This window comes from Cicer arietinum, chromosome 7 (assembly GCF_000331145.2).
Source record: "Cicer arietinum cultivar CDC Frontier isolate Library 1 chromosome 7, Cicar.CDCFrontier_v2.0, whole genome shotgun sequence".
Taxonomy (NCBI): domain Eukaryota; kingdom Viridiplantae; phylum Streptophyta; class Magnoliopsida; order Fabales; family Fabaceae; genus Cicer; species Cicer arietinum.
Genome location: NC_021166.2, coordinates 32,429,668 through 32,441,308, shown reverse-complemented (window position 1 = coordinate 32,441,308; position 11,641 = coordinate 32,429,668). Strand labels below are relative to the sequence as shown.

The following is an 11,641-nucleotide window of genomic DNA, read 5'->3' as shown; positions in this document are numbered from 1 at the left end:
AATCATTGTAATAAAAATCAGTATAATGGTGATAGATTAAATGAAAAGAAACAAAAAAGAAATGAATCAATGGTAATAATAATCAGTATAATGGTGATCATTTGAATGAAAAGAAACCGAAAAAAATAGATTAATAGTAATAAAAATTATGATCAATTGAAAATTATTCCTTTGTATTTTGTAACTTATACCCAAAAAAGTCTATAAATACTTCACACCAAGACAAGAAAAAGGGGAGAAGAGGAAGTGAAAGCACTATTGAGTAAAAAAAAAAAAAAACAAAGAAGAGAGAAAAATAGGCAAATGGGAATAGAGAATGTGATATTGGGAAAATCAGTCTAGCAAAACCAATTAAGTTGTAAGGTATCACTTTCTTATTGTTTCTCTAATTTTCTTCTTATTAGTCTTGGTATTGCATCCCATTAAAAATGTTCTTTTTTTTTCTTTCTCTTTTTCTTTTTATGCAAAAAATAAATTCATGTTAAGCTTTCATGTTTCTAAAGTTGTATGTTCCTAAAATTATTTTCTTTGCAATACAAAATACTAAAAAAAAAAAATATAAATAATTGATATTTATAAATCAATCACCAAGAAAATAAATTTCACCATATTATAACAGAAAACTCATATCACGTCTTTATTATACTAGGAAAAATGCTTTTACAGACCAATTTTTCGGTCATTAAATCCATTAGCGATCCATTTAGCAACCAATTGAAATCAGTAGGTAAACTGCTAATCGCTAGTTGTCGCGACCAAATCAGCGACTGAATTTAGTGACCAAATGTTGTGACCGATTTTGTGACTGAATTTTGTGACCAATTTTTTAGACTAAATTAATGACTAAAATTTGATACTGATTTAGTAACCACTTTGAATTAATTTTCTATGTCATTAGCGACCGATTTAGAGACAAAATTTATGACATAAATTGTTGTTTTTATTAAATATTTGGTCACCAATTCCGTCTCTAAATTTTAACGTTTTTTTAAATACATTACTTTAATGTCCAAAAGAACAACAAAAACAATTTTTTAATTTGTTTTTAATCTAAAAAATTCATACACCAAAATCATTTAAAAACATTAATTATATCAATGTATATAACTAAAGAACATAAAATATTTAAGTAATATTTTTAAGTACTCAAAATAATACAGAGAAAATTTTAGTTTAAACATAATATATTTAGTCATAACAAATTGCAACATATTGATTCTTTAGATTAACTTATAACTATTCATCTAACTCTTCATCATCATGATCACGAACACCATTATCACCAATCTCATCATCAAAACCACTAGCATTATGATCACTAATCTCATCATCATTATCACCAATCCCATCTTCATGAATTTGATCTCTAGTATATGACATGCGTTTAAAGTTCAAGCTATTCATCAGTTGTTTTATCAAGTGGTTGTTGCACTCAACTGCTTAGTTTATATTAGCCAATTCCTCTCGAAGTTGATCTCTTTCATTTTTCATTTCTTTAAATTCATGTATTTGTTGATCTTTTTCATTTCCCATTTCTTCAAATTCATGTCTTTGAAACCACTATGTTGGTGAAGAACATGACCCACGATAATATGGTCTCCCTAATAATATAGTAGATTCCATTCCGAGACCATATACTCGTCTTCTTTTTATTCCCGCAATCTCACACCACACATCTAATTCATTTGGTGGAGGAGTTCCTTGTGAAGTTGTTTCTTGGGTCAATTCTTCCAACCTGCATTTAAATTTTTCCTTTTAACATAAATATAAAGCTAATTAATATTTTAAAACAATTTATTCCGATTTTACATGAAGAAAAAAAATCAACATAAAAAAAATAAATAATATACACTTTAAAGTTGAAAGCTCTTACATGAACATATTCTGATATTTTATCAACCCAAGTTTTATCCTTGCCACATTTATGTGTGTGGAGAAGCAAATCTGAATGACTAGGAGGGATGCCACTCAAATCCGTCTAACATAAAAAAAGTCAACATTAAAAACTTGTAAACACAATATTAATTTGCACTATAGAGAGGAAATTTACAAAAAAAATTACAAGAATTAATTTGCAAAACAAAATTGAAATTTACACAATAAAATTTAACACAACATAATTATATAGTGTAAAAGTTAACCAACCACACATACATTGAACTACACATGTATTGTTTCCAATTTGATTAGTGCATGTGTTTGATTATAATTACATATTAAATCATATATAAAACATAAAATATAAAAAAAGATAGGAAACTTTACCAAATTAACTATAGTTTGGATGTGGTGATAGAGCCACAAGTGTGAAGAGACCCTCCAAAACCTCTACAGTTAGATGCTCGGTTTGTTTTTGCTTGTATGCTCTTCTTTTTGAACCCTTGAGTTCCCCAATGATCACATTAGGAATTCCACACATCCTAACCGATCCACCTTGAAGTAGCTAGAATATCACTAGAAAGGGGTCAAATAGAGATATTGGAGTTTTTAAATTTTCTTTTGAATATGTATCCTCTAAGAAAAGATGAAGATCAAAGTATGATAATTTAAAAACTTTAATAAACAGTTAAATATAGAGAAGATAGTATAGATAATGACACACCAAGATTTATACTGGTTCACCCAATGAATGCTACGTCCAGTCCTCACAAACTTGTGAGTTTTTACTATTTCTCAAACTGACCTGTCCTCTTTACGAACCTCTTTTCAAAGTGTATGTTGCTAGCCTCATCAGGCTTACAATTTCTTTTATTTTTTGATTACAAGCATTTCCATGTGTAGAACAACTTGGAAATTACAACTTGAATAAATGATTGATGATGAAATTTTGATCTTTCTCTTTACAATAGCTTTATAAGAGGATATTATAAAAGATATAGTTTAGGACTATAGAAAATGTAAAAAGAGGATGAGATTGATCTTCTTAGCTTTGAGAAAAATATTCTTTGTTTTGAGTTGAAGAGATCATTTCCTTATATAGAGTTCATGAACCTCTATCCATGAACAAAACAACTTTAATGACCGTTGGACCTTTGAGCAAATGTCCAAGGTTCTTGGTCTGATTTACAATAATGCCATCCAGCTGTGCTTGACAACATGACATCAGGAGGTTGAGTTTGAGTTCATCCTCTGATTGGAGGTTCAACCTTCCTTGAAAATTGTACATGAGATGTCTCTTTGTCTATTTTGCTTTTTCCAGGCTTTTAGTGTTGTAGCTAAAATATCACTAGAAGATGGGGATGGGGGGGTACACGGTTAGATTTAATTTTCTATACACAACTTTTATACTAGTTCACCCAATGAAGGCTACGTCCAGTCCTCACACACTTGTGAGTTTTTTTTTACTAATGATCAAACCGATTAACCTCTCACAGAGGTTGATTACACTTTGTGTACTCTTTAGCCTCGCCAAGCTTACAACCTTGTTTCTTACAAGTTCCAACTGTTTTCAAGTGTAACTTCACTTGGAAATTACAAAGTGATATGAATATGATGTTTCTCTTTACTTAAAGATATTTCAAAGATCTAGTGTAAGACTATAGAAAGTATAAAGAGATTATGGAAATTGCTCTTGATAGCTTTAAGAATCTTGCTCTTTTTATGCAATATTGTTTTGTGTTGATAATGAAGAGCTCCATGCCTTTTATAGATATCTTCTAATGCTCTTTCCATGTGTCAAACACTTTATGACCGTTAGGGACTTTAACAAAAAGTCCAAGGTCATTTATCATAATTACAAAATTGCCATCCAGTCGTCCTTGGACTGATTTAGTCCATCCTTGTACACGAGGTTCAAACCTCCTAGGAACTTGGACGTGAGTTGTCCTTTTGTTTTTCCATTCTTCAAGACACGTAAGACTATATATTTGTCTTGTTAGCTACTACTTTTCTGTAAGTTGATGTTGGGTCATTTACAACATATGAGAGTGATGTGTTGGGTCGCTTTCAACATCTGAGGATGATGTTGACTATAGATCCATTCTCTAACCTTGTTCCGTCCGTCCTCGTACCTATTAAATGTATCCTCTGACTTCTTTGTTTAAATTGCTTTATTTATTCATTCTTTGATACTGATTTGTCTTCTCTTTATGAATAAGAAACATTGTTTCAGTGAGTATGAATATTTTGGAACTTTAAAGGTTCATCCTCTTAGGGGTTCATCCTCTTGTATGCCTATCCTCCAGATTTGAATACTTGAATCAAAATTTTCTCCTTTTTATCTTAAGGATGAATAACCTGTTTTCTTATAAGAACTCACTAAAAAGCACAAATTAGTCATTAACCACAATTATAATCTTTTAAATAATTTTGTTATCATTAAAACCATTTGAGAGAGATTTTGTCTCAACATTTAGGGTCTGTCTTTTCAGGTTAGGTGACACCTTTTTTCTTTTTGACTTTTCCCTAGGTAAGAGGATGAATATTCAACTGCTTATCATCCTCTTATCGTTAACTTCTGACTTGTATCCCCCTTTTCTTGAATTATTTCTCTCATAAGTGTTTGTCCTTAATTTTATCTTCTTCTTATTTTGACATGGATTCATTGCTTTTGTGATACTGTATATTCTTTAAATGGTTTATCCTTTTGATTGTCTATCCTCTAGTTTACACAACATATTGAATTAAATCAACTTCTTCTTCCTTTTATCAAGATGATGAGGAACTTGTTTCTTAATTTGAATACACTCAAGAGCACATATTAGAAGTTTAACATAATCATAATCATTTAAATAATATTGTTATCATTAAAACTATTTAAGAGAGATTTTGTCTCAACAATCTCCCCCCTTTTTGATGATGACAAAATTCTTTAGATTATGATTTTTAAATATGATAATTTTAAGAGATAATGCTCCCTCTTAATCATATGAGTAATATTTTTAATTTAAAAATAATTACTCCCCCGGAACACATGCCCCAATTTTTGAAATAATAGATTTGAACCAAAAAGTGACTTCATATTAATAAGACTGATATTACAAAATAATGGTTCAAAAGACATAAATCTTAACAACCATAAATAAGAGGATTGAAATAAAGGTTTCAAAAAGTATCCTTTTGAACAAAAATTTGACAATAGGATGATCATAATCTATCTCCCTCTGAATTTGTTAACCATAAAAAAAGATTGGAACTTTTGATGCATCTATTTGGGCGGGGAAAATTCATCAGAGGAGGACGAGGTTGAAGGTCAAGGGAGGTCCGGTAGAGGAGGTTGGACATGAAGCATAAGAGGATGGTCTCCAGGGGCAACATTGGTAATGAGATGTTTGGTGACCCATTCGAGTGGAAGACCAAACTGAGCTATTGATTGCTGAAAAGATGCAAAACTCGTAAATAGTTTATTCTGATCTTTCCTAATTTTCTTGAGAAGCCTTAATCCTTTTTTAGTTCTTTTGGCTTATATCCTCCTTACAGATGTGGGACGAGGCTGGTCTTCAAGCATATCGTTGACACTAGCACTTTTGATGTGAGAGCTTGCTCCTTTATCCTGAGAGGAGTGGTCACTAGTTTTTGCCAAGAACAAATCAATAGAACTGAACCTTCTCGTAACCTCTGGAAGTGTAGTTCTTAAAGGAGCCTCATGAGTGGTTATGGGAACAAGTGGAATTATTAGAGGTGGTCGAGTTAGAGGAGCCTCAACAACAATACTTACCTTTTGTGGGGAAGGAAAGAGTTGAGTCATAGTGAAGGAAATTTGAGGATGTTGTTGTGTGTTGATAGAAGGATAAGGTGGAGAGAAGAAGGTAGCTTGAAGATTTTGAGAAGTTTCTGCATGTTCTCCAACTTGAGGTGACTCTAGTGGTGAGAACTGATGATAAGATAGATTTAGGTCAAAGTATAGTTCGTCATCGTCCTCCATGATTTGTAGGGGAATATCAAGTGGCGCATCGTCAGATGGAGGACATACTTCCTCATTGGGGGGACAAACTTCCTCATTGGGAGGACAAACTTCCTTTGAGGGAAGACTGATTTCTGGGAGAGTTGGAGAATCATTGACAGTTGGAGAGTAATGTGATGGAGAATAATCAGAGTGACTTTGTGGAGGTGTCACTAGATTATCAAATTGTGGAGTATCAATTTGTTTTTCAGGGAGTTGTTGCTTCTGAGCAAGGGTAGAGTTTTCATCCTCTGAAGGAGGATGCAAAGTGGATGACTTTGAAATTTTTTGAGATAATTTCTCGATTTTCTTTTTGGTGGAGGATTTAGCAGTAGATGATCGTTTTTTGGTTGGTGTGGGTGCTGAACTATCTTTGGTAGGTTCCTTTGAAATTTTGAGTTTCATCTAGTTGACATTTATTAAAGAAATTTTGTTGTTTAGATAAACAGAATTTTCATCTTCTAGAGGAACTTTGAAAAATTTAAAGATCCTAGTAAGGATCATTCCATAGGGAGTAGACCTACACAAACTTGCAACATTCAACATAAAATAGAAAAGAATGTTACCCACGTGAAGAGGAGTTCCAGATATGAGGTGGTGAATTAGCAAGAGGTCAAGTTCAATGACCTTCTCAAAACTCCCAGCTCGAGGCACAATAGAGTGAACACATTTGTTATGTAGAATACGACACATTGGGAGGAGATTGGAAGCAATCTGTGGTTTAGGAGGATTAACAAGCAAACTTTGGAGGACAGAGGTTCTGGTGATCTTACACTCAAAATACCAAGCCTCATTGAAGCAATATAAGCCTTCATCACGAATGTCCAATATTTGGCATAAAGTGGTTGAAGATATTTCAAGATGCACTCCTTTGAGTACCACGTTGATGCATGTATCTCCTTTAGATGCATTGGCAGAAGCATAAAAGGCTTTCACTAACCTTGGATATTGAGGTTCATCAATTTTAAAGAAAGAGGTCCATCCAAGTTGATCAAAAATTTCTTCAACATTGAATCCTCTTTTCTTGAGGCCTTCAAGATCAATTGTCTTGCCATTGAAAATTGATTTGCCCTGCCATTTTTCAAAGTAACGAGTTTCTAGTTCCGTGGATTCAAAAAGTGGAGTTTTTGATGTTTTTAAGGAGGGTGAGACAGAGGGCTGTTTAGGTGGTGAGACTTGAAATTTTTTGGATGATATTGATTTGGGAAATGATTTGGTGGTGCGTTTATTTGGTATAGAGTACTCAGACAAATGTTTGTTCTGAGTCATCAGAATCAATAAGATGAACATTGTCATCTTGTGTGGAAGTTTTGGATGATAAAACTCCATACATTATCCGGGATGACCGTCCCACAAGAGCAGATGAAGAAGTTTTTGATGAAGAAGAATTTTTGGTTTTTGAATGAGGAGGAGAGGAAGTAAGGACGGGAATGGTGGAGGTTTGCTATGGAGGAAGAGTGATGGTTGCTCGTTCATGTTGAGGATTTTTATTAGGTTGTTCATCCTCTTGAGATTCGAACTTATATGTTGAATAATTGTCACAAGTTTCTAAATAACTGTGAGTTGTTTTGCAGTTAACAGTGAGTTTGGTTCTTTCCATTTTTAGAATTTGAATGAGGATTAGTTGTTTGACGGGAGGTGAGGCGGAGGCGTGCTGTCAGCAGTGGGAAACGCGCGCATGCAACAGGGAGTGGTTTCCAAAGTTGACTTTTGGTTTTACCATGGAGGAGGATGGATATTGATCAGAGTTGTTCATCCTCTAATTTTTAGAGGAGGACGTTATGACTTTCAGTCATAAGAGTTTTGAGAGTTTAAGAAAAAAATAATTTTCATGCATTAAATGTAATTTAAACAATACAAACTTACAACCTTTTTAATGCATTGAGACAATTTTTGACATATTGATGATTAAGAGTTTTTCCAAAATCTATTTAAAACGATCCTCCTGAAGAGGTTTGGTAAAAATATCAGCTAATTGATTTTTAGTTTCAATGAAAATTAGTTCAATATCCCCCTTTTGAATATGATCTCGTATGAAATGATTATTAATTTCAATATGCTTAGATCTAGAATGGTGTATGAGATTTTTTGAAAAATTAATAGCACTAGTATTGTCACGGAGGATGGGTATTTTTGTGTATCTTAGTGAATAATCTTCAAGTTTATTTTTTACCCATAGTATCTGAGAACAACATTGTGCAGCTAATACATATTCAACCTCTATAGTTGATAGGGAAATGTTGCTTTGTTTCTTGCATGACCAACTTATGAGAGATTTTCCAAGAAATTGACAAGCTCTACTTGTGCTTTTTCTTTCCACTTTGTCTCATGCATAATTAGCATTGCAGTATGTTGTGAGATTAATGTCTTGGCATTTTTTATACTATAAACCAAGATCTGTTGAGCCAACAAGATATATGAGAATTCTTTTTACAGCTGTGAGGAGTGATTCTTTTGGTGAGGATTGAAATCTTGCACACAGACCAACTACAAATACTATGTCAGGTCTGCTGGTTGTTAAGTATAGTAATGATCCAATCATTCCTCTGTACTCTTTTTATGATATGGGAGTTCCTTCATATCTTTGTATAACATTGAGGATGGATGCATATGAGTTCCCATAGTTTTTGTTGAATCCATGTTGTATTTTTTGAGCAGATATTTGGTGTATTTTTCTTGAGAAATGAAGATGTCTGTTTTTAATTGCTTGATTTGTAAACCAAGAAAGAATTTTAGTTCCCTGATCATGCTCATTTCGAATTCACTTCGAATGAGGTTAGAAAAATCTTCACACATCTTCTCATCTATGGACATATATCTAAACAATTAATAAATCGTCTTTAAGATTTTTCTTGAAAAATGTTGTATCGATTTGTACTCTTGAAAAACCATTGTCTTTTAAAAAAAACTCAACCTCTCATACCAAGCTCTAGGAGGTTATTTTAATCCGTAAAGAGCTTTAGATAGTTTGAACACATGGTTAAGTTTCTTTTTATTTAGGGTTTAGGGTTTAGGATGGATACACGGTTTGAAACATAACATGACCCAACATCAACCTAAAAAAAGGCTGTAGATAACAAGACAAAGATGCAACCCTTACATGTCTTGAAGAAATGAAAAATAAAAGGATAACTCATGTCCAAGTTCCTAGGTGTTTTGAACCTCGTGCAAGAGGATGGACTGAACCAGTCTAAGGGCAGCTGAATGGCAATCCCGTAAATATGAGGAAAGACCTTGGACTTTTTTATTAAATACCCCAACGGTCATAAAACATTTGTCACTTGGAAAGGGCATCTCAATGTCTCTATAAAAGGTAGTATGCTTTTCATCATCAACACACAACGACATTGCACAAAAAGAGCAATTATCTTAAAGCTATCAAGAGCAATTTTCATCCTCTCTTTATACTTTCTATAATCCTACACTAGATCTTTGAAATATCTTTTTAGAAAGTGTTTAAAAAAAGAGAAACATCATACTCATATCACTTTGTCATTTCAATGTGAGTTACACTTGGAAATAGTTGGAACTTGTAAAAAAACAAGGTTGTAAGCTTGGTGAGGCTAAAGAATACAACAAGGTTGTAAAAAAACAAGGTTGTGAGAGGTTATTCAGTTTGATCATTAGTAAATACTCACAAGTGTGTGAGGGTTGGGCGCAACCTTCATTGGTTGAACCAGTATAAAAGTTGTGTGTGTCATTCCCTCTATTTTCTCTTTCTATTACTCAACTCAAATTTAAAGGTTTAAATTTCTATCCTAGGATTCACATCCTCTCAGAGAGGATAATAATTCAAAACACGTGAGATTTTTTTTTAAACAACAATATCTCTATTCAACCCATCTTCTAGTGATATTTTAGCTACGACAATTGGCATCAAAGCAAGGTTCTCTAGAAAATTACATCTAACAATGTAATAGAAAAAGATCAAAAGAGAAACTGTCAAAAGCTAAGTATATTCCTGAAGGTGGATCATCTACAGACCTCCCTATTTTGATGGGACAAATTACTACCATTGGAAAGGTAAGATGAGATTGTTTCATATCACAGGATAGCAACATGTGGTCTGTGGTTGAAAATGGGGATCACGTCATCAGAACCAACAACACAGATGCAAGCTCCGACGAGAAACCTCAAGCACAATGGACAACTAATGAAAATGCTAAGGTACTCCTAAACTCTAAACCTCATTTATTTCTAACGTGTGCTTTGAGCAGAGAATAATATGATAGAGTTGAAGAATGCAAAAATGTTAAGAAACTATGAGACACTCTGAAGATCCATCATGAAGGATCAAGTCACGTAAAAGAAGCGAGGATTGACACGGGAGTAAGAGATTTCAAACTATTCAAAATGAAGGAAGGGGAAATAATTGATGAAATGTTCTCAAGGTTAACAATCATACTAAACAACTTGAGATCTCTTGGAAAAGTATACTTTGTTCAAGAGAGGATAAAAAAAATTCTAAGGAGTTTACCAAAAGAATGAAGACCAATGGTGACTTCCATCACAGAAGCAAGAAACTTGGCTAATATGAAATTAAAAGATCTAGTTGGAACTCTAAGAGCTCATAAACTATTGTTGTTGGCAGACAAACCAAGAAAAAAGGGAATAATGATTGCTCTAAAATCCAACCAAATAGAAAGTACATCCTCCAAGAAGACTGAAGATATCATAAAAAAGGAAAGCTCATAGTATCCTCTATCTGAGGAAGAGGATGAACTCGCTCTGATTTCTAGAAGAATTCGGAGGATGATAAATCTAAGAGGACATGATAGAAGATCTCCTCAAAAAGAAAAAACTGACAAAAGTCAAATAACTTGTTTTGGATGCAACAAGATGGGACACGACAAAACTGAGTGTCGTCTAAACGAAAGGAACTAAAGAAGATGTCCCTACAAAAATAAATCTATGATGATTACTTGGGATGACAATGACGAGTCATCCTCTGAGCAAGAGAAGGAAGAAGAGGCTAACCTCTGTCTCATGGCAAAATCAGATATTGAAAAGGTAATCATCTTAAAATGCACCTTTTGCAAAAAACTTGGACATACTTTCAAAAAATATCATGCTAAGAAGAAAGCTGACAACATAAAGAAAAGATGTTCATTTTGTGGTAAACATGGACACCGTGATTCTATTTGTTATCATAAAAAGAAAATCCTCACAAGAGGAAAAACTAACCAACAAGAACCCAATTCTATATGGGTTGTTAAGTTACTTTTAAACTCTAACACAGGTTCATCCTCTGATCAAAAAAAGAAAGTCTTGGTACTTGGACAATGGCTGCTCAAGGCATATGACATGGGATAAACACTGCTTTATTTCCTTGGAGATAAAGGATGGAGGATCAGTCACATTTAGTAACAATGATAAAGCTCAAATAAAAGGTACTAGTATTATTGGTAAAAATAATTATGCTAAAATTGAAAATGTTCAGTTTGTGGATGGTTTAAAACATAACTTGCTAAGTATTAGTCAATTATGTGATAGTGGATTTGAAGTTATTTTTAAGCCTACTCTTTTGAGGTTAAACATTCATCATCGGGTAGAGTTTTCTTCTCCGGTATTAGAAAAAAGAATTTTTATGAACTATATCTGGATGATTTACCTACTGAATCTTGTTTTGTATCCATTGAAAAAGATAAATGGATATGGCACAAAAAAGCTGGTCATACAAGCTTAAATACTATTTCTAAATTATAAACATTAGAATTAGTTAAAGGTCTTCCAAAAATTAATTTTGAGAAAAATAATGTG

At 33.1% G+C, this 11,641-nt stretch overlaps 1 protein-coding gene across 1 annotated transcript; it reads right to left on the bottom strand.

Moving 5' to 3' along the window:
* Positions 1-1,167: 1,167 nt before the first annotated feature.
* LOC101515287 (uncharacterized) lies at positions 1,168-3,166 on the bottom strand. The gene is given in 4 exon segments (XM_073363545.1): positions 1,168-1,752; positions 1,874-1,967; positions 2,275-2,443; positions 2,992-3,166. Coding segments are annotated over 4 exon segments (630 nt in total). The 3' UTR covers positions 1,168-1,560.
* Positions 3,167-11,641: the final 8,475 nt, after the last annotated feature.